Below are 21,796 nucleotides of genomic sequence, written 5' to 3' on the forward strand. Positions count from 1 at the left end.
TACTCGGGCGTTGAGAAAGCGCCACTCACGCGCAAAGCGGAGGAAGTGAATAGAAGGGCTGAGCTGAGCTCTGCCGTCTTGACTCTTGTGAGCGGGTACGACAGGCATGCCGGTAGGGGCCGGAGGTGGGCCTTCAGAAGGAGGGCGGGGGAGAGTGGGGGAGAAGGAAAGCGAAGTGGGTGAAATGGAGGCGGGGGGCAGGCGGGTTGCCACAGAGACGGGCTTCCAGCTCCCCGCCCCCGCTCCCCCAGGTGTGTTGAGCCGCAGCGTCTGACCGTCCTGTGCCTCAGGCGACTCAGTTGGCCTGCCAGCCCTAAAAATAAATGCCCCCCCCCCCGGGATCCTGAAGCAGTTTGTCTGGGAGGACGCTTGGCAAGTCCCCTACACTTCAGTAAAATCAGTGGTGGGCCAGAGGCCTTGGAAACAAAGCAAAGTTCTGACAGCCGACACCTTCTAACAGAAAGTGCTACTTTCTGCCGACTTGGGGGGTTGGGAGCCGTATTTTCCCCTCTCTTTTCCTCTTCTACAAATATCCCACTCTTTGAAATACCTGGTTTTTTACAATGTATCCAACAATTGCTTGCCCTGGCTCACAGTTATCCGCCCCTGAAGTCCCCTTTGTGATGTCCGTCAGTACCATTGCCTTCTTCTATTCTTTTAGATTTGCTTACCCCAATAGGTAGTGTCATTTAACCAAAAAAAAACAAAAACCCAGGGTGTGCATCTGAAAATACTTTAAAAATAAAAACCCTAGGCAGCTGTCCAATTACTTTTAAGTTACACAGACTTCATGTTAATGTCTGCATCTTGTGTCATGTTGAAAATGGCCCAGTTGTTGATTTTGGCCATTTACAGGTTGGCACTAGCAGAAGACCCTACTGGTATAAATGAAGGTGTCATGGCAGAGCTTTGAGGGGGGAAAGGTGGCACATATGAAGGTCCAAGGCTGTGTAGTGGTCTGTATGTGATATGGGTGGGAAGTTTATGTAATTAATACCAAAAGCCTTTTTTTGGTGCTTTCTTCAGTTAGGAGATCCAAACTAAAGATTTTATTCATTTAGGAAATCAGGAACTATAGATTTGTGAGAATGCTGAAACTTCTCAATCAGAAATCCTGTGCTGCAGTCCTTTTTTCAAGACTAATGTGACTAATGTGAAGTAATTAAGCGTTCAGGATTAACCAGGGAGAGCTGCAATGAAACTTACTGGTTGATCTTGGAGTAGTCATTCTCAGCCTAACCTATCTCACAGAATTGTTGGGAGGATAAAATGGAGATCCATGTGCAATCATTCTGAGCTCCTTTAAGAGGAAAAATGCACCAATTAATAATAAATATTGAATTTTCCATGAAGGGAAAACCATTAGAAAGACGAGGATCTGCTTTACAATTAGACCACATTCCTTCCCTACTCCTGTTCGGTTGTTTTTATATTTATTTTATTTTTTGTGTCCCTGTTCAAAAAGGAAGGCAGGTATAACTATAAGTTAAATGAAACAACAAATCAGTTTTGATCCAGAAACAGAAGTACAGCATCATTAAAAGAAACTGGGATCTAGGTTAGAGCTATGATCGCCTAGGGGAAAAAAAGGACTTTCTCCCATTTTTCCAGTGGAAAAACCGAGAAATTTTTCTGAGGGTTTTCCCTCCACCAGTTTTTCTGATAGCAATTTTGTAGTGATACAGAAAAAACTTTACTTTTTAACAAGTTAAATACTTTTTAGGACCAATTTTTATTTACTCAAAGTGTGTAGCATGAAAAAGTCTGTGGATTTTGTTAAACAAGCTTTTCCTTTGGAAAGTATGGGGAATCTTGGGGAACCCCCCCTTTTAATTTTTTTTTAAAAACCCTCTTATGAAATAGATTGTTTTTCTTTGGAACAAATATAATTTGCTAAGATGTGGAGGTGGGGGTTAAATAGCCAGACACTGGCCACCTCAGTATTACAGCTTTTAGCCTTCATGGGGATTCTCTGTTCTCTCAAACGCAACATTTCTCTGCAGTGCATGAAAGTCAGGTTATACTTTATTTCAGAATAATTATGGTCCACAAAATAAAAGCAGTTTGCAGTTATGCTTGTAGTAATTCATGTGGTACCCTCCCTGCATGAGTCAATAAAGGAGTCAAATATATTTAATCTCAAAACAGAATTTTGGGGGAAAATCCACAAGATTTTGGAAGTTTGTGATTGTGACTCATTTGCACATAATTTTAAAATCTGTGTATGGTTAAATTGTTTTAAGAGAGTGATTTTTGCTAGGTTTTCTTTTTACAATCCACTGAATCTCCTCCAAATTTTGTCTCTGGAGGTTAGGGTACCCTCAGAAACAACACGGTGGGAGCAATACTCCAAGTTGTGGAGTCTTGTGAGCAAAAATTCTACTTTGTGAGCTACTGGCATTCAAGTTGTGAGCTACTAGTTTGCTCTGGGGCCATTTTTCCAGAGCTAAGACAAAAATGGGTGAGCCAGAGGCTAAAAAAACTGAGCTAGCTCACACTAACTCAGTTTAGAGAGAACATTGAGTGGAAGCTTGCAGCGAGAGGAAGGAATTAGTTAAGTCACCACCCCCTCTCAAGGGAACTTAAATGCCCTTAGATTTCCCTAACATGGATACATACTGGCCATTCTTACTTTTATCAAGACAGCCCAGCCCCAAAACTTCAGTCATACTCTTGATCTACAGGGATTAAAGGATAATGTTATGATTCCACATATTTTTAATCTCTTTAAATTGATCTATTTCAGTTTTTATTATGCTATAATAAATTTTACTCATGGTCCTTTTTTAACCTTTTCTAGCTTTTGACCCAGTCTTGTTTATGCCAGGAGCACACATAGAAAAAGATGTCTTATTTACTTAATGGTGTTCAGGCCTATTGTTTTTCAAAGCAAATGTGTGGAATAGGAGAATTATTAATTAAAACAGATGTGCTGAAAAAAGTCTTCAGCGTCCAGAAAATGAAAACTACTCAAGCATTTTCTCAAAATAGTTCAAGAAATGTGGACTGTTTTACTTACATAATTGTTGGAGCTGGATCTGCTGGATGTGTATTAGCCAGCCGACTGACTGAAGATCCTGACAGCACTGTTAAGCTTCTAGAAGCGGGGCCAAAAGATACAGTCTTCAACAGCAAACGATTACTGTGGAAGATTCACATGCCTGCTGCATTAACCTACAATCTCTGTGATGAGAAATATAACTGGTATTACCATACAACCCCACAAAAACACATGGATAATCGAATTATGTACTGGCCCAGAGGGAGAGTCTGGGGTGGTTCTTCATCCCTCAATGCCATGGTATATATTCGGGGCCATGCAGAAGATTATAATAGATGGAGTAAGGAAGGGGCTGTTGGATGGGATTATGAATTTTGTTTACCTTATTTTAAGAAAGCACAAACTCATGAGCTGGGTGCTGATCTTTATCGAGGTGGGAATGGCCCACTTCATGTGTCCAGGGGAAAAACTAACAATCCTCTTCACCATGCATTCCTGGATGCAGCCCAGCAGGCTGGATATCCTTTCACAGATGATATGAATGGTTTTCAGCAAGAAGGCTTTGGCTGGATGGATATGACCATACACCAAGGTAAGTGTTCCATTTGGAGTGAACTTTTTTTCTTTTGCTATCAAGCTGTAGCTGATTTATGGTGACCCTATAGGTTTTTTGAGGCAAGACATGTTCAGAAGTGGTTTGTCATTACCTGCCTCTGTGTAAAGACCCTGGTCTTCCTTGGTCACCTCCCATCCAAATACTAACCAGGGTCAACTCTCACAGACAAGCATGCCCACAAAACTATTTACCTACCAGTACTTCCTCTTAGCTGTGGAGTCAAAAATTCTACTTCATGAGCTACTGGCATTAAAGTTGTGAGCTACTGCATAAATTAGTTTGCTCTGGGGCCATTTTTCCTGAGCTAAGACAAAAATGTGTGAGCTAGAGGCTAAAAAACTGAGCTAGCTCACACTAACTCGGCTTAGAGGGAACACTTACCTACTACTGCTGCTAATTTTTTGCAATGGGGATCTGTACATAAGAAAAACTGTGCTGGATCAGACCAATAGTCCATCCTTGTGTCTCTGAATGGCCAATTCCTCTGTTTGGACAGCCAACAATGGCATAGCGACTGAGGCCTTCCCCTTTGTTTCCTTTTGTCTCTGGGACTCCAAGGCATAGTACCTCTGAATGTGGAGGTTTCCCTCAGCCGCCATGGCTGATAGACATCGATAAACTTATCCCCTATGAATCTATCTAATCCCACTTTAAACCTGTTTATTCCTCTGGCAGTGAATTCCACATTTTAATCACTCTCTGTGTAAAATAGTATTTCCTTTTGTTTGTCCTGATTCTACTGTCCCTCAGTTTCATTGGATGCCCTTGAGGTTTTAATATTTTGGGAGGGAGAGAAATTTCTCTAGGTCAGCTCCACCCCATGCATGTTATAAACTTCTATCACATCCCCCCTTTGGTTGTCTCTTTTCTAAACAGAAAAGTCCCAGTCCAGACTCTTCAGCCTTTCCTCATAGGGAAGGTGTTGCAGTTCCCTAATCAGCTTGGTTGCCCTCTTATTTACTTTTCCAACCCTGCAATGCCCTTTTTGAGATATAGCAACCAGAATTGCTCACATCTAGTTCTTGGAAATATATATGCAATGCTTGCCCCAAAACTATAGGACTCTGAAGACAACAGAACACTCTTTGCATGTTGCTATACTCACAGAATGCAATCCAGGCACCCATTTTACTTCAAGCAGCTGTTGGAGCTGAAGGGACTGATCACCTGCTTAGGGCAGAATTCAGAAAGAGCAGCTGCAAATGCAATTCTCTAAATGCATATTGCCTTGCCATGAGACAAAAAGAAAAACCTCATAAACTTAATTAAATGTAAACAGATGAGAGAAAATGTTGTCAGAGGTTTTCTAATGTTTATTTGGAATGGACAACAGAATTTCCAGGGAAAAACCCATAATGTTGAAGCACATGCTGCTTAAAGATGTTTTCAAAATGAATGCCTTTTAATTAGTAACCACTGTTAGGAGGGGTTGTAATTAATATACCAGCCTAGAGAAACTACCCTGTTTTTCTTTAGAGTAGGGGTGGGGAACCTTTTTTCTGTCAAGGGCCATTTGGATATTTATAGCATCATTTGTGGGCCATACAAAATTATCAACTTAAAAAAACAGTGCTCCACCAAGGGAGAACTATTCAGGCCAGCAAAATTAATGCAAATAATTGTTTTTCTATTTGAAGTCATGTGGGGAGAGCCTAATTTGGTACACACATGCACACACCTGGCCTGATGCCCTAGGCAAATGGCTAGGTCCAGGGCATTTTTTGGTAGAAAAACCCAACAGGAACTCATTAGAATATTAGACCACATCCCCTAATATTAGCATATCAGGTCACACACTCATTAGCATATTAGGCCACACCATCTGGGATAATCAAGTGCAAATTGAACTGGTGGTAGCTGGCTCCCACCCCACACCCCTGCCACCCCTCCCTCCCTTCATGTGGAAACTGCAGCTGTTCCCAGCAGACCCCAGCAGCAGTCCTTCACAATGCCCACTACTCAGGCTCCACAGAGAGAAAGAGGAAGGAAGAGGGGAGAAAGGTAAATAAATAAACGGGAAGAAAGGGAAATAAAGGGGGGAAGAAAGGGAAAGGGAAATAAAGAAAGGGGGAAAGAAATGGATATGTCTAACTGGGTTTCCTATTCCATATTTTTTCCTATTCCATATATTTTTTAATGTTGTTAAACTTAAAGTTTTATATTGTTAAATTTAAAGGTTTTATTTATTATTGTATGTTTTATGAAATGCTGTTAGCCGCCCTGAGCCTGCCTAGGTGGGGAGGGCAGGATACAAATAAAATTTTATTATTATTATTATTATTATTATTATTATTATTATTATTATTATTATTATTATTATTATTATTATTATTATTATTATATTGCTTGCATATTCACCATGATTTTTGAACATCTGACTCAATGTCTACATTTCCAGAAGGATAGAACAGGGGACAGAAAGCTGTAGTGAACTAGTGTGAACTTCTATGTGATTTAGGGTCCTCTGATGTTGTGGCAGATGGAAACTATATTCCACTCTTTCTTACATTTATTTACGCAGTTTTAATATATACAAGTCTCACTCTTTTCTGGCTGCAGAAAACCTGCACAAAGATAGCACACATGCAAGCACCATGTACTAGGCTGCCCATACATACAATCTTACTATAAACACCCAAGCTCTTGCACAAAAATCAAGATTCAGCATCTATTTAAGGCAACCAAATTAATGTCCTTATTTAAAAGGTGTGTGTGGGGAGGAATGCTATCGTGTTCTGACAGGTCAGCTACTTTCAAAGTCTCATCATTCACGAAATATTTTCTACTTCAACCTGTCTACTATTTGAGTTGTAGAACATATTGTGGTACCTAGTATATTATATAGCCACTTCACATGGAACACTGGTCAGCTCTATTAATTACCCTGCTTGAACTGAAATTATGAAGAAGATACTGGATTTATATCCTGCCCTATACTCTGAATCTCAGAGTCTCAGAGCAGTCATAATCTCCTTTTACCTCCCCCCTCCCATACACAACGAACACCTTGTGAGGTAGGTGGGTCTGAGAGAGCTCTTACAGCAGCTGTCCTTTCAAGGACAATTCCTATGAGAGCTATGGCTGACCCAAGGCCATTCCAGCAGCTGCAAGTGGAAGAGTGGGGAATCAAACCCAGTTCTCGCAGATAAGAGTCCGTGCACTTAACCACTATACCAAACTGGCTCTCAGAACACCAGAATGACCCAGAACACTGTAAACAGTCCCCTGCTATGTACAGTTCACACAGACTCCTTCTCTCGCTTATTGAGTCATAGCTTTTTGCATGTTATGTGTAGAAGAGCTGTATGTGAAAAGTAGTTTCTGTGATGTTACATAGTAAATACAATTAAAATAATATAGTTGTATTTCTAGAGCACTAAAAGAGTGCAGACTATTTCACTGACAGCTGACATTAATTGACAATCTGTATCTTATAGGTCAAAGATGGAGCACAGCCAGTGCTTATCTTCGTCCTGCATTATCACGTCCAAACTTGTCAACAGAGGAAAATATTCTTGTAACAAAAATTTTATTTAAAGGGACAAAAGCCATTGGCATTGAGTATGTTAAAGATGGGGAAAAGAAAACGGTAAGAACTGTTATTTCCTGTTTAAAGGGTCTTAAAAGAAAAACATTTTTAGACTGTAAAAAAAGGCATTGTATTAACATAATATCAAAGTTATTGTGTTATTGGAAGTAATTAGTACAAATGCATCTGATGTGTAAGTTCCAGTTCATGCATTGCTCTGGTTCTGGTGGTGTTTATTTATGTGTTTTTTATTGAATCTATACCCTAATAGTGAAGCTGGCCAAATCTGAGGGTGGTGACTGGACCTGTAAATGGACCTTTCAACAAACCTTTAAACATGCCCCAGGTTTGCAGAAAAATGTGAAATCTAACCCCCCCCCCTCAAAAAAATACATTGGGTTAAAAAACCCAAAAATGATAAAAGGAATGCTTGCAGGATTTCCTCAGAGGCTGTAGCTACACAGACAACCATATTCCAGGCTGGGTTTCTGTGAGTAAAAAGGCAGGGGGAGATGACATGTTCCTTTCCAGGCCTATTTTTGGCCTTTGAGGGAGAACTCATTGGGGCTAGGTCTACCTAGAGTTACCAGCTCCATGTTTGAAAATTCCTGGAGATTTTGTGGTGGAGTCTGAGGAGGGCAGGGTTTGGAGAGGGGAGAAGCCTCAGCTGAACATATTGCCATAGAGTCTGTCTCCCAAAGCAATAATTTCTCTCTGTTGTCTAGAGTTCAGTTGTAATTCTGGAAGATCTCTAGGTGCCACCTGGAGGTTGCAGCCTCTGGAAGCAGTCTCTGGGTGACTTGATACACCTGACTTGTATGACTCTAGGCCTGGCTGCTTGCTACTGTTCATCAGCAGCCACCCTATGGAAACCAGTGAGGTGTAGCACTTCAGAATAGCCAGCCCCCTGATCCCAGCAGAGGTTCCCCCACTTTTGGAGGCTTTGATCAGGTTTTTGAACAAACTCTGGTTTTGAAGGCATAAAACCCGTAGAGTTTTGCCCCAAACCCAGAGCATTGTGCACGGCATTGCTGACACAATAACATCACTTCTGGGTGATGTCATCATGCCACGGATGTTGCAACAATGCCCTGCCTACCCCCAAAACGCTCCCAAATCTAGTTGCCATAACAGCGAGAGGATTTGGCAACCCTAAGAGTTTGGGACACCCAGATTTGAATCCTTATTTTGCTAGGGTTGCCAGCACCCCTTTTCAGGCTCTTGCCCACTGCCAGCTCACTGGGCAGCAGGGAGAAATTCCACCTCAACTGACCTTTTTGGGCCTACTTCAAGCCTATTTCCAGTTTCAGACCTTCCTAGCTTGTGGGTGGCACTCTTGTTTTGAAGCTGAAGTTACCATAGAGTTTTGCCCCAAAAACAGAGTGTCACCCCAACTGGAAATAGGCCCCAAAATGTCAAACATCACTTCTGGTCTCCCAGGAGGATATCAGGAGACCCCTGCTGGCCAGGTAAGTCAACCTGGGAACCCTACATCTTGCTGTGGAAGCTCACTGGTTGATTTTGGTGTCAGACCACTCATATACTTAACTTAAAGGGTTGTGTGGATAAAAAGGAGGAAAAAAGAATAATGCAAGCATCTTTGGTCCCCACCTGGAGATTACAACCTAACTCCAGATGACACAGATCAGTCTCTCTGGAGAAAATGACTGCTTTGGAGGATGGACCCTATGGCATTATATTTTGCTGAGGCCTTTTCCCTCCCCTCCAAAACCTGCCCTCCTCAAACTCTACCATAAAATCGCAGGAGTTTCCCAACCTGGAGCTGACAATCCTAGTTAGGCCTGACCCCAGTGAGTCTTCCTTTAAATAGGTCTTTGGAAAGGATCTTGCTCCCTCGCCTTTTTCTCACAGAAATCCAGCCTGGAATACTGTGGTTGCCTAAGCAATAGCCACTGAGGGCATCCATAGCTTAAACCTACCAGCACTCTTTTTATCATTTTTGGGGTTTTTAAAAAAGATTTCATATTTTTCTACAAACCTAGGGCCCCTTTCAGGTTTGTAGACAGATCTATTTTACCCATTCACAGCTCCAGTCACCAGATTTATATATCCTAAGATTTTTGCTATTAGTATATCTATCCAGGGCTCTTATCCAGCCCAACTGATTACCTTTATTGCCAGATGACAGAGGCTGATGTCTCTGCATACTGTCCCAGCGCTAATATATAAGGAGCCATAGAAGTGAGAGGTAGGCATTAAGAAAATGCTGTGAAGAAATACTGTGAGTGTTAATGTTTTAAGCATGTTTGTATTTTAAGTAAAAAATAATAACACTAATTGGGCTTGCCTGCATCCTTTAAAAAATATCTCCAGTACCTGCAGGGCTGGCCCTAGATTATCTGGCACCCTAGGCAAAACTAACTTCTGGAGCCCTCCCCCCTCACTCCCGCACACACAGAGATCTGTAGTTTTGTTGCCAAGTTACAATGAACCTATGTACAATCTGTGCGCATTGTAGGCTTGATACTTCTTTGCACATGCACTGAGTAATTCTCACATCATGTTAAATGCATGTATAAGCTGAACGTGTAACTGAAACTTCCCCTTTCTCCAGGGATCAGTCCCCGGTTTCATTTGTGAAGCCAACCCATGTTGGCTCTTTCTCACCTTGCAGGTTAGGTATGTTTTCACAAGTAACGTGAACTGGGCTCATGGGCCTTGATCTTCCAGGTGGGCTTTATTTCTTTTAGTATTTTTGTATTTATGTGTGCAGGTGTGTGTGTGTGCATGCTCATAGTGGGTCTCTCTTAATAGCCCCACAAGGCCCACAAGCTCCCCCCCCCCCAAGCACACCTACCCACCTAAACACACAAGCACTCATCAAAACTCAGGCAAAAAGGTGACCTGCAGCTGCTTCTGTGGCAATGCAAGCAATTGGGGACTCCACAAGCCCAAATGTGCCCTTGGCCACATCTGCTTCACAACTGGGGGAAAGTGTAGCCATGGCATTCAGCCTTAGAAAGTGACCATTGGTCAGCCTGAACTGCACAGCTTATGGGAAAGCCTGGGAGGGAAGTGGGCCAGTGTCAATGGTGTGATGTCACTGAGTCACGTGGGGGTGCCCAATTTGGTGTCCCCCAAAGGCTGGTGCCCTAGGTGATCACCTATTTTGCCTTGTGGCAGGGCTGGCCCTGAGTACCTGGCATTATACTTTATGGACGCAAAGAGAGGCGAAGAGAAACTACACCAACCAAGCAAAAACCTGCAAAGGTAGCTTAGAATACTAAGGGGCCAAAGTTTAAAAACATCAGTAGGAACAGTTATACATATGAAAGATATATATATGGCCTGACGTGTTTTGGCCTACAGAGGCCTTCTTCAGAGGTCCATGTGCATTTGTCACTTCAATGATTTTATGAGGCTTCATTTGGGCCCCTACAAGGTTTTTATATGTTTTTAAGATAAACACATGTCTATATGAACATATGAAGCTGCCTTATACTGAATCAGACCCTCAGTCCATCAAAGTCAGTATTGTCTACTCAGACTGGCAGCGGCTCTCCAGGGTCTCAAGCTAAGGTTTTTCACACCTATTTGCCTGGACCCTTTTAGTTGGAGATGCCGGGGATTGAACCCAGGACCTTCTGCTTACCAAGCAGATGCTTTACCACTGAGCCACCGTCCCTCCCCTCAAACTAACTAACTATTGATGTTTTTAACCATTGGCCCCTTAGTATTCTAAACTTCCTTTGGAGGTTATTACATTTTATGGCACACATGGCCCAAGCCAACAAAGTGACATTTATGTCAGATTTGGCCCTCAGAACAAATGAGTTTTACACCTCTGATTAGATGATATATGAAGGGAGGATAAAAGGTTGGTTGATTGTGGGTGGGAAGAAGAAAATGAAGCAGGGAAATGTGAGGATATGGGGACTGCTAGGCAGAAGAAAATAAGAAGTAGTGTAGCAAGAGGGAAAGGCCCCCACAAGTCCTTGCAGGTTCCCTAGTGTACAATTGGGCTTGGTGGGTGGCTCCACACAGCTGAGCCTGGCCTAGCCTAGTAACTGACACCCCACACTGGGACTGGTGTCAAGGAGGGGAAAAGGGAGGGGAGATTCTTCAACATCACATGAATGCACAATGAAAAACCAGGTGCAAACTTGTTAATGTTGCCAACATCCAGGGGACATCTGGAGATCTCCCTCTACTACATTTGAATTTAAGACAACCAAGATAGTTCCTCTGGAGAAAGTGGTTGCTTTGGAGGGTTGACTCTATGGCAGGGGTGGCCAATGGTAGCTCTCCAGATGTTTTTTGCCTACAACTCCCATCAGCCCCAGCCAGCATGGCCAATGGCTGGAGCTGATGGGAGTTGTAGGCAAAAAAAAATCTGGAGAGCTACCGTTGGCCACCCCTGCAGTATAGCCTGTTGAAGTCCCTCCCCTTCCTGAACCCTATTAAATACTAGGTTTGATGCATTTAGAGTTCACACAGAACTGGCGTTATTGGCAACTACATACTAAGATAAGATGGCAGGGCCAAGACCCCGCTTATGAACATGCAAAGAACCACCCCCCAACTTCCCATACCAAATCAGGGCCATCAGGTTTCGCGCCCTGACCGTTCATTGGTTGCTTGAAAGGAGTTCAGATCTCAGACAGAAATATCATGTTGCTAGCATTCCCGCGGTTGCCCGTGAAAGTTTCCTGCCATGCATAAAATCCAATATATAATATCCCTCTCCCTCAAGTTCAAAAGGACTTAACATACGTAGTCCTCTAGGTACCCTGGTCAGTGGCGCTCCCCCTGAATGGTTATAGGATGGGGGAGACTTGTCTTAGCAGTAGTATGTGTGAAAAAGATCTAGGGGTCTTAGTGGATCATACACTGAACATGAGTCAACAGTGTGATGTGGTGGCTAAAAAGGCAAATGAAGTTTTGGGCTGCATTAACAGAAGTATAGTGTCCAGATCACATTAAGTGATGATACCGCTTTACTCTGCTCTGGTAAGACCTCACCTGGATTATTGTGTTCAGTTTTGGGCACCACGTTTTAAGAAGGATATAGACAAGCTGGAACAGGTCCAGAGGAAGGCGACGAAGATGGTGAGAGGTCTGGAGACCAAGTCATATGAAGAAAGGTTGAAGGAGCTGGGCATGTTTAGCCTAGAGAGGAGGCGGCTGAGAGGTGATATGATCACTATCTTCAAGTACTTGAAGAGCTGTCATATAGAGGATGGTGTGGAATTGTTTTCTGTGGTCCTGGAAGGTAGGACCAGAACCAATGGGTTGAAATTAAATCAAAAGAGTTTCCATCTCAACATTAGGAAAAACTTCCTGACCGTTAGAGCAGTTCCTCTGTGGAACAGGCTTCCTAAGGAGGTGGTGGGCTCTCCTTTCTTGGAGGTTTTTAAACAGAGGCTAGATGGCCATCTGACAGCAATGAGGATCCTGTGAATTTAGGGGGAGCTATTGTGAGTTTCCTGCATTGTTCAGGGGGTTGGACTAGATGACCCTGGAGATCCCTTCCAACTCTATGATTCCTATCCCAAGGGGCTCAAACCACACCAATCCCAATAGACTTGTGTGCTTGCCGCTCACCACCAACATGTCCAACATGCCATCGAAATGCTGGAACTGCACTTGGACGCAGCCCCACCTCTTGATTTGCACCAGGTTCTTTTGATAGTCCCTCAGAGTGAATCCTGCAGACTGAAGCTTGGAGCCTCCCTTGGGGCATAGCTTATGAAGGGTCTCCTCCGAAATGATAGATATGGATGACCCCGAGTCTAGTTCCATTCTACAGGGGGCCCCTTCCAACAATACCATGACCTTGATTTTGTCAGGGGTGTCGTGGGGCAAGTTCAATACCTGAAGTTGGTTGAGGGAGGTGGTGTGCAGCTCTGCCTCTTCATGGTGGGCAGTTGGATGCCTCTGGTTCCCTTTCACGTGGCAGAGTTGGGCAATGTCTTGCTGCAGCCTCAACACATCGCATTCTGAAACGGGCTGGAATGGTGCTCATGCGGCTCCCCGCAACCCACGCATGGGGCCTGATGGTGTGGTGGGGTAGTCTACCATCCCAAGCGGCTGGCGGTGGCTGTGCCCAGCTGGCTCGCTGGCCTGGGAAGACCTTGACGAGTGCACAAAACATCCCCCAACTTTTCCGACTCTGCGTCCTCATGGTGGACAGCCTCTGTTTTGCGGGTGGAGCGGGACCTGGTTGCTGATTTGTAGGCCGTGGCATCATTGAAAGCCATCTGGAGGGTCAGCCCTTCCTTTGTAGTTTCTTGTCTCTGATGCCCCAGACAAATCGATCCTGCAGCGTTTCCTCCAGTTTGTTGAACTGGCAGTTGCCGGCAATTAGGTGAAGTGTGGCCAAGTAAGCAGCGGCTGTCTCCCCGGCTTCCTGGTCTCTCTTATGGAACTGGAAGCAGCGTGCAGTGATGGGCGGCTTGGACAAGAAGTGCCCGTTCAGGAGTGTGACAACCTCCTGGTAAGTCTTTGCAGTGAGCTTCGCTGGTGCAGCAAGGCCCTTGGGAATCTCGAACAAATCATTAGAAACTGAGAAGCACCATCTCGCTTTCAGCTGTCATCTGTGATTTCGTTAGCCTATAAATAACAGTCCATGCACTCTATGTAAGTCTCCCACTTCTCAGGAAACGTGGGGTCGAACTCGGGCAGATTTGGTCCTGGACCCACAGCCATGATCCCAGCTGCAATGCATTGCAAATGGAGCATGGGGCACTGGAGCTTGGCGCACGGTGTGTGCGGGCGGCTGAGCGATAGGCTGACTCAACGGGATCCCATTGGGTTTGATGCATTTGGACAGAACTGGCTTTATTGGCAACTACGTGCTAAGATAAAATGGTGGGGCTAAGACCTTGCTTATGAACATGCAAAGAACCACCCCCCAACTTCCCATATCAAATCATGGTAATCAAGTTTCATGCCCTGACTGCTCATTGGTTACTTAAAAGTTCAGATCTCAGATGGAAATATCGCGTTTAGTTGTCTGGTTGCCCACTAAAGTTTCTTGCTATGCATACAATCCAGTACATGACAGAGGCTATAGAGGCTTTCAGGGAAGAAAAAGAGGACATAGTGGGGGAGGAATAAATGAGATGCCCACAAATACTTGTGAGTGTTCCAGTTGTATTATTCTAATATATATCCATTTGAAACTGGAAGGAATTGCTGTGAACTGAAATCCACGTTCCCCATTTTCTATAGTGTAGCATAGGGATTTCCCCAGTCTTATAAATTTACTTTGGTCTGGGCTAAGAACTCTGGATATTTAAGATAAAACCAGTGGAGAGGGGGGGAATCATTCAGGAAAAACAAAATAAATGCAGATATTTCAAAGAACACATTTTCACTAATGCAATGTTCTTATTTATGCTGAAGGTAACACTGAAGATATAATAATAAAGGCCATATCATGTGTTCATACTAGGGTTCTCACACCCCTTGGTGTAGGTGGGGGTCTCCCAGTTTCAGGCACTCTTCTCCCCCCCCCCCCCCATCAATCCCTCTTACTGGCAGGAACCTGGAAATCATTGCAGTATGCCTACAAAAACTGGAAGTGACACAGGTACGTCAGGGACGTTGTGGGGGAGGGGGTGACACTCTGGCTTTTGGACAAAACTCTACACAACAACAACAACAACAACAAATTTTATTTGTATCCCGCCCTCCCCGCCGGAGCAGGCTCAGGGCGGCTAACAACATAGTTCAGGGTTGATTATACAAATGGATAAAATTACATTAAACATTATAAGTGTTTAATTAAAATCTGGTTAAGTTTTAAAAGTAAATTAATTAAATTAGTAAAAGTGCTAATGCTATGTTTACTTTTTCTGATGGCGAAAAAGTAAACTCTGTGATTTGAAACAAAATCTGCCATGGAATTTTGCCCAAAAAACAAGAACATCACCACCTGACTTGCCTGCACGGTCGGTCTGTCCATTAGGCAGTGCTAGGTGGCAGCCTAAGGCATAGCCCAGGGCGGCACCAAATTCAACCCTCCCCCCACTCACCTCTTTGGAAGGGAAATGGGCAAGCATGGTGGCACCTTCGCATCAGAGAACATGTGCTGCCTGGCTGCTGTTGCTTCCAGAAGCAATGGTGACCAGGCGGTGCATGCACTCTGAGGCACAGGCACCGCATCACTGCCGTGGCTCTCGCCCTCACTAGGAGCAGGGGAGGAAGGGTGCAGGTGGGGTTGGCGGCAGGGCAGGGCCTTGCCTCAGGTTCCAGACACCCTAAAGCTGGCCCTGCTTGTCTACATCACTTCCGGTTTATGTAGGCAGATTGTGACCTTCCTTTCCATTCCCAGAAAATCCCTCTCTCTCTTCTGCTGGTGTGACGATCATATCTGGCAACCATAGCTCAGACAAATCATAAACAAACTTCATTCCAGTCATCCTAACAATAACTTTGTCAGGCAAGCCATTATCTCCATAACGACCAAACACACTCTGAACCATTACACTACATCTAGTCTTAAAATTGCTCAGAATTATTGTATCCCTTTAACTTAATGCGTTATCTAGAGTAGTGTGTCTTTGATGTTTTTACTGAGACCTTCCAATGAGTAGTACAGAAATCAAGGATTAGTTTATCACAAGTAACACTGACCACTCACATAACTGGGATTTATCCTTTTATGTAAGTAAAAAAGAAGTCTCTCAATTTATGGGAAAAGGGATAACATCACAAACCATGTAGCTAGGGTTGCCAACTCCAAATTGGGAAATTCTTGGGCATTTGGGAGTGATGCCAGCAGGAACTCATTTGCATATTAGACCATACCCCCTGATGCCAAGCTAGCCGAAACTGTGTTCCTGTGCATTCCTGCTTTAAAAAAAAAAGCCCTGGTGAGGCCTATGGAAGACAGAGTTTGGAACTCAGGAAGGATTTGATGCTATAGTGTCTGCTCTCTCAAGCTGCCATTTTCTCCAGGCAAGCGATCTATGTAGTTTGGAAATCAGTTATAATTCCAGGAGAACTCCAGGTTCCATTTTGAAGTTGGCAGCTCCACATTTAGAATCAGTAGAAGATTGGGGCTCATATCTGAATTTTGGAGAGCAGCATATGGTGTTAGATTTAGAAAATACAATTAATCCTGGTCTCCAGAAAGTAATTGCATAGCTGTCAGCAAAGACAGAACAGCTTGTTCAAAGAGAAATAATATAATAAATGTTAAACAGTTTATATCACAGACTAGCAGGCTGGACTCCAGTAACCTTGGACTTAATTCAAGCAAGTGGAGTGAGCAGTATGACAAAGCTGTTTTCCAAGAAAGATTTTTCTACAACAATTCTATTTATTTTTATTTCAGATTTTTGCCAATAAGGAAGTTATTTTAAGTGCAGGTGCTATAAATTCTCCGCAGCTGCTTATGCTGTCTGGAGTTGGCAATGCAGATGAACTAAAAAAATTAGGAATCCCTGTCATCTGTCATCTTTCAGGTTTGTATAAATTGACAGAGTTTGTCTCAGTATAGTTTGGTTTGCATTGATGACCTGCTTGCTTACTTATATTTGGGGGTTTTATGCTTTCTTCTAGGAGTTGGCCAGAATCTTCAAGATCATTTAGAAGTGTATGTACAACAGAAGTGTACTCAGCCTCTAACTCTCTATAAATCACAGAAGCCTCTTAACATGATGAAAATTGGTCTTGAATGGTTGTGGAAATTTACTGGTATGACTTAAAATCTATTACATGGGGAGTTTCTAATTTTATGCTTGGGTATAGCTGTTATATGGAGTTCAATAATTCTTAAATATTATCAAGCTGTAATTGGTGGTTCTTAGAAAACTGCTCTAGAGTAGAGGTTGTGTGTGTGAACTTTGAGTCAGGAGGCCATGATTCAAATCTTACCTTAGCCCCGAATTCAGCAGGCAACATTTGGCAAACTAGTATTTCTCAGCTTTGGCCCTCCATCTGAATACAGTTGCACTGTTAGACAAACATACTTGAAAATCTTTGTAAAAATATTGCCAACAACTTGCCTCCCTTGAGAATCTTTTAAAGATAGCCACAGCCATATCCAAAGTTTATAAACCTCTCTTGTGGCCTCTGATCTTTTTTGTCCCAAGGTGACATAAGAATCTGTTTGGAGAGCCTTTTTCTGGCCTAAGACTTGTTTTACCAGAAGATAGATCCAAGTGGGCAGCCGTGTTGGTCTGAAGCAGTAGAACAAAGTAGAGTCGAGTGCACCTTTAAGACTAACAAAGTTATTATAAAACATTGTTGGTCTTAAAGGGGCAATCGACTCCTACTTTGTTCTATTGCTTTACTAGTGTAACTCTGTTTACAATAGGAGCACAAAGGTTGTGCAAGTACCATATCACAAGACGTGATGTTAGGCAGCACTGCAGGACAATGACAATAGCATTGCAAATGGATATTCTAGTGCAAATGTAAATGAGTAAAACATTGTGAAAGGTGAAACACATTATTTGTACCCTGTCCTGTTTTTCTTGGCGTGATAGTTAAATCTTCACTTAAATGAAACCCTATGGAGTTCTGCTGCCACTCCATTCCTTTCATCAGAGCATGCTATTTGACCATATATGGTGAAATATTTATTTAGCTATTTCACTCTCAATATTCTCCATGCTGGGGACTTACAACTTGCAATAAATACAAAAATATAATTTGTACACAATATACACATCTACACAATATAGAATTTAGACAGGAGCTCCTTGGCTCATGCCCAAAGGCAACGGAAGGGAAACTGGAGCTCAGCCCAGATCTCAAATAGATGGCAGATATTCAGGTGGGACGCTGGTCTGAAGCTTCAGGGCCAATTAGAGTCAAGACAGAGATAGAAGCAAAATACTTATAGGTAGAGGGTGAGCAGTAAATTATCATACAGCATTCTAAAGATGTTTAACAGATTTGAGGATGAAACAGGAATAAGTTTAGTTTATATGGTAACCACTTGCTTGGGTTCAATTCTGGGGCAAAAACAATGAAGGAAATATGTCAACATTGGAGACTGATGTACCCTTAATTGTTATCCTCTATTGCCATAGGCTACTACGGTTCAATAAATTTTGGAGTATTCTTTGTTGATTCATCAGTTTTAAAATTAGCTGTTCACTTGGTAGAATTATAGCCAGTGTGTATTGCAGAATGTGACACAGACTATTATGATGGGGAGTGGGTTTTTTTTTTTTTAAATCTCCCATCCTCCTTCTTGTGTAATTTCTTTGCCTCCTCTGTGGTTTTTATATCCTTTAGGTGATGGTGCTACTGCTCACTTAGAAACTGGTGGGTTTATCAGAAGTCGAGCAGGAGTTCCTCATCCAGATATTCAGTTCCACTTTCTTCCTTCTCAGGTGATTGACCATGGGCGTATTGCCTCTCAGCTGGAAGCATATCAGGTGAGTGGTACAAGAAAGACATCATTAAGTAGAAGTGCCTAGGTTTTTGGGATGCAGATATAAAGCCATCATACCTATAATAAAGTAATTTCAAAAGTTATATGGTGCTTTTAGAAATCCTTGAGATTTTCTTCACTATCATCAGTGGATGGAGGATTAAGCTAGAGATTCTGTTTAACCTTTGATCAAAGGATGAAAATAATCCTTTCCAGAAGTCTTCTTCTGCTGTTGAGCTTTCATTTTTACTTTTAAATATTAAAGAAGCAATAATAATTATTTGTGTATCTATTTGTGACCATATAATTTATTTGTAGTGTAGATATGTGTACTGTTTTTATTACATCAGATTTCTTCAAATGTGAAGAAGTTTTATGTGGTAGCGTTTCTTTTTATTCTTCTGTTCAAATTGATTGTATCTAAACAATTTATAAGGAGAATCCAACTTCACAAAATTGTGTAAGATTAAGAAAGGCATCCAGATGACATATTTCATACTTTCTGTTGGCATGTGACAGGTTCATATTGGCCCCATGAGGAGTACAAGTGTGGGGTGGCTAAAGCTGAAAAGTACAGACCCAAGGGAGCATCCTATCCTTGAACCTAACTATTTGTCAACAGGTAAATGGAGAGTTATCTGTGTTCTTTCTCCTCTTGAGTTTATTTCTTATTAGTAATTACCTGCTGTTACATTCATTTGTAGTAGGTAGTGTCTAAGTATTGTATCTCCTTTTGTATCTCAGACTATGTTAAATATGACAGATATCTTTCAGATTCATAAAGTGGTTTCTCAAACCATTTTCCACCAAAGCATGATAAAATTTTCAGTCACCAAAATGGATAAAAACACGACAGAACTGTGTTGCTTGAAATGGTCCAGCATGCAGTAGAATTAAATATATGTTGTTGAAGACTGTCAATACATTTCTCCTGATCCAGAATGTTGCTGGAAAATGTTACTCAGAATTGCCAGTACTGAAGGGCTTTCACTGGCTGCTAGTTCATAGCTAGTCCAAAAGGACAAAATACAATTTTTAAAAAATGAATTAATGTAGGATTCAGTCAGAAGCATTGCTAAATATTGAGTATATTCTGAATCTCTACCCTTTTTTGTTTTTGTTTTCTAGAAATAGACATCTGGGAATTCCGTCAGTGTATCAGATTAGCCAGAGAGATATTTGCTCAGAGAGCCTTTGAAAAATTCCGTGGGCCTGAAATTCAACCGGGAAGCCACGTGCAATCTGATGAGGAGATAGATGCTTTTATAAGGCAAAAAGCAGATAGTGCCTATCATCCGTCATGCACTTGTAAAATGGGACAGGATTCTGATTCTACAGCTGTGGTGGATCCTCAGACCAAAGTTATAGGAATAGAAAATCTGAGAGTTGTTGATGCCTCAATAATGCCAAGTATTGCTAGTGGGAATTTAAATGCCCCAACCGTCATGATAGCAGAGAAGGCTGCTGATATCATCAAGGGACTGCCATCACTTCAAGAGAAAAACGTTCCTGTATATAAACCCCCAACTCTGGAAATTCAGCGGTAAAGTGCCCATGACTCTCAAATAGAATTTTGCTTGCTGTTACAACTCATACCCTGTACTTTGCCTGGAGAAAAAGAATTTTAGAATGTTCCTATTGATATGTTAACAATATGGCATTCCTTTCCAAAATACTCATCTATTTCAGGCAAAGACAGAGCAGTTCAGAATAGGGTCAGCTGTACCCTTCAGTAAAAGCAGATAAACTTGTCCAAAAAGATTCATAGTACCAGTATGATGTTGCTAAGTATCTGTTACTCTGTGCAGCACAGTAGGGAGGAAATTTACTTCAGCTCTAGAACAATATTGCAAGTACTTAAAATGCTACTCAAGGATTTAGTCCTAAAAATCCATTTAGCTGTGATTCTGACAGGAGTTAGTCACAACAAACTTGTTCTGGATTGTGCCCCAAGTGTTTGTTTTTTTCCTTATTAAACAATGCTCTTGGTATTAGTCCATGTTGCTTTTGGTTCTTAACTTTACATTTTTAACATGATTATTTACTTAAATGTAATGAATTTAATAGAGGCTAAGCAAATACAGGTAAAAGTAATATGATCCCTGGTTATATTAACATTTTATTGATGTCAATTAATTACATATTAAGTGGTTCACATGTTTTAATATTGCTGAAAATTTCAAAAGAGATGCGGAGGACAAGGTAATTGTAATGCTGAGATTTAACTGAATCCTGTACTTTAATAAAATCAGCATACTTTTATTATTCCATCGTATTACAACTAGAAGGAAAATGAAGTGTTATTCAGAAATGCGACCAGTGAAGGTTCTGTACAGTAGACCTATAGGTACAGATCTCTGCAGGCAATCTGCTGTGCAGGATTTGATAACATGCCTTTGCAAAGATACAATATCCCTTTAACTTACTTCAAGCCAAATTTTGCACGGCAGAGAAGTAAATTTGAGGTTGTAATCTATTAAAAGCAACTAAAATACATCTAGATGTAACTAGTAGGAGCTTTTGCCTGGCTTTATTCATTGTCTTAAATTGCCAACATTACTCCTTGCTAGGCTGGAAGGAGGGCCTAGCCATTATTACTTCCTAGACTAAGTCCACCACTTCATGCCTACTAAACATGCAAGGGACCCCCAACTTCTGTCACCAGATCTAGAGGAGCAGGGAATATCTTCCACAAACTTTGCATGTACTGAAAGGGATTCCTCGGATTCTTGTTTCATGGGGATCTCAGGCCAGTGCAACCTCAGGGGCTGGCTTAACAATGAACTCAAGATGAGGTTGTCATATTAGGGTAATCAATTTAAATTTTTGCTTCTCAAACACCACTATTTGTTCATTCTTTAGTTATATATCCTGTTCTTTAAGTGTTTAGAATGAGATACATGTAACTGGCTTATTAATAGGAAAAACTGGCTAATTAATAGGAAACAGAGAGTGAGTATAAATAGGGAATTTTTGCAGTGGAGGATGGTAAGCAGTGGGATACTACAAGGCTCAGTACTGGGTCCAATGCTTTTTAACTTGTTCACTAATGATTTGGAGTTGGCAGTAAGCAATGAAGTGGCTAAGTTTGTGGATGACACTAAATTGTTCAGGGTGGTGAGAACCAGAGAGGATTGTGAGACATTCCAAAGGGATCTGTTGAGGCTGAGCGAGTGGGCATCAACATGGCAAATGAGGTTCAACATGGCCAAGTGCAAGGTAATGCACATTGGGGCCAAAAATCCTAACTATAAATACAAGTTGATGGGATGTGTGAGGAAAAACCCCCTTATA

At 42.0% G+C, this 21,796-nt stretch overlaps 1 protein-coding gene across 1 annotated transcript; it reads left to right on the forward strand.

Annotated features, from left to right (window-relative positions):
- Positions 1 to 28: 28 nt before the first annotated feature.
- CHDH (choline dehydrogenase) lies at positions 29 to 20,764 on the forward strand. The gene is made up of 8 exons (XM_060239781.1): positions 29 to 87; positions 2,801 to 3,593; positions 7,055 to 7,206; positions 16,451 to 16,580; positions 16,678 to 16,812; positions 18,364 to 18,506; positions 19,022 to 19,124; positions 19,631 to 20,764. Exons 2-8 carry the CDS (start codon positions 2,846 to 2,848, stop codon positions 20,047 to 20,049), a joined length of 1,830 nt encoding a protein of 609 aa, XP_060095764.1. The 5' UTR covers positions 29 to 87; positions 2,801 to 2,845; the 3' UTR covers positions 20,050 to 20,764.
- The last annotated feature ends 1,032 nt before the right edge of the window (positions 20,765 to 21,796 follow it).

The sequence above is a fragment of the Heteronotia binoei genome, chromosome 5, assembly GCF_032191835.1.
Source record: "Heteronotia binoei isolate CCM8104 ecotype False Entrance Well chromosome 5, APGP_CSIRO_Hbin_v1, whole genome shotgun sequence".
Lineage (NCBI taxonomy): Eukaryota > Metazoa > Chordata > Lepidosauria > Squamata > Gekkonidae > Heteronotia > Heteronotia binoei.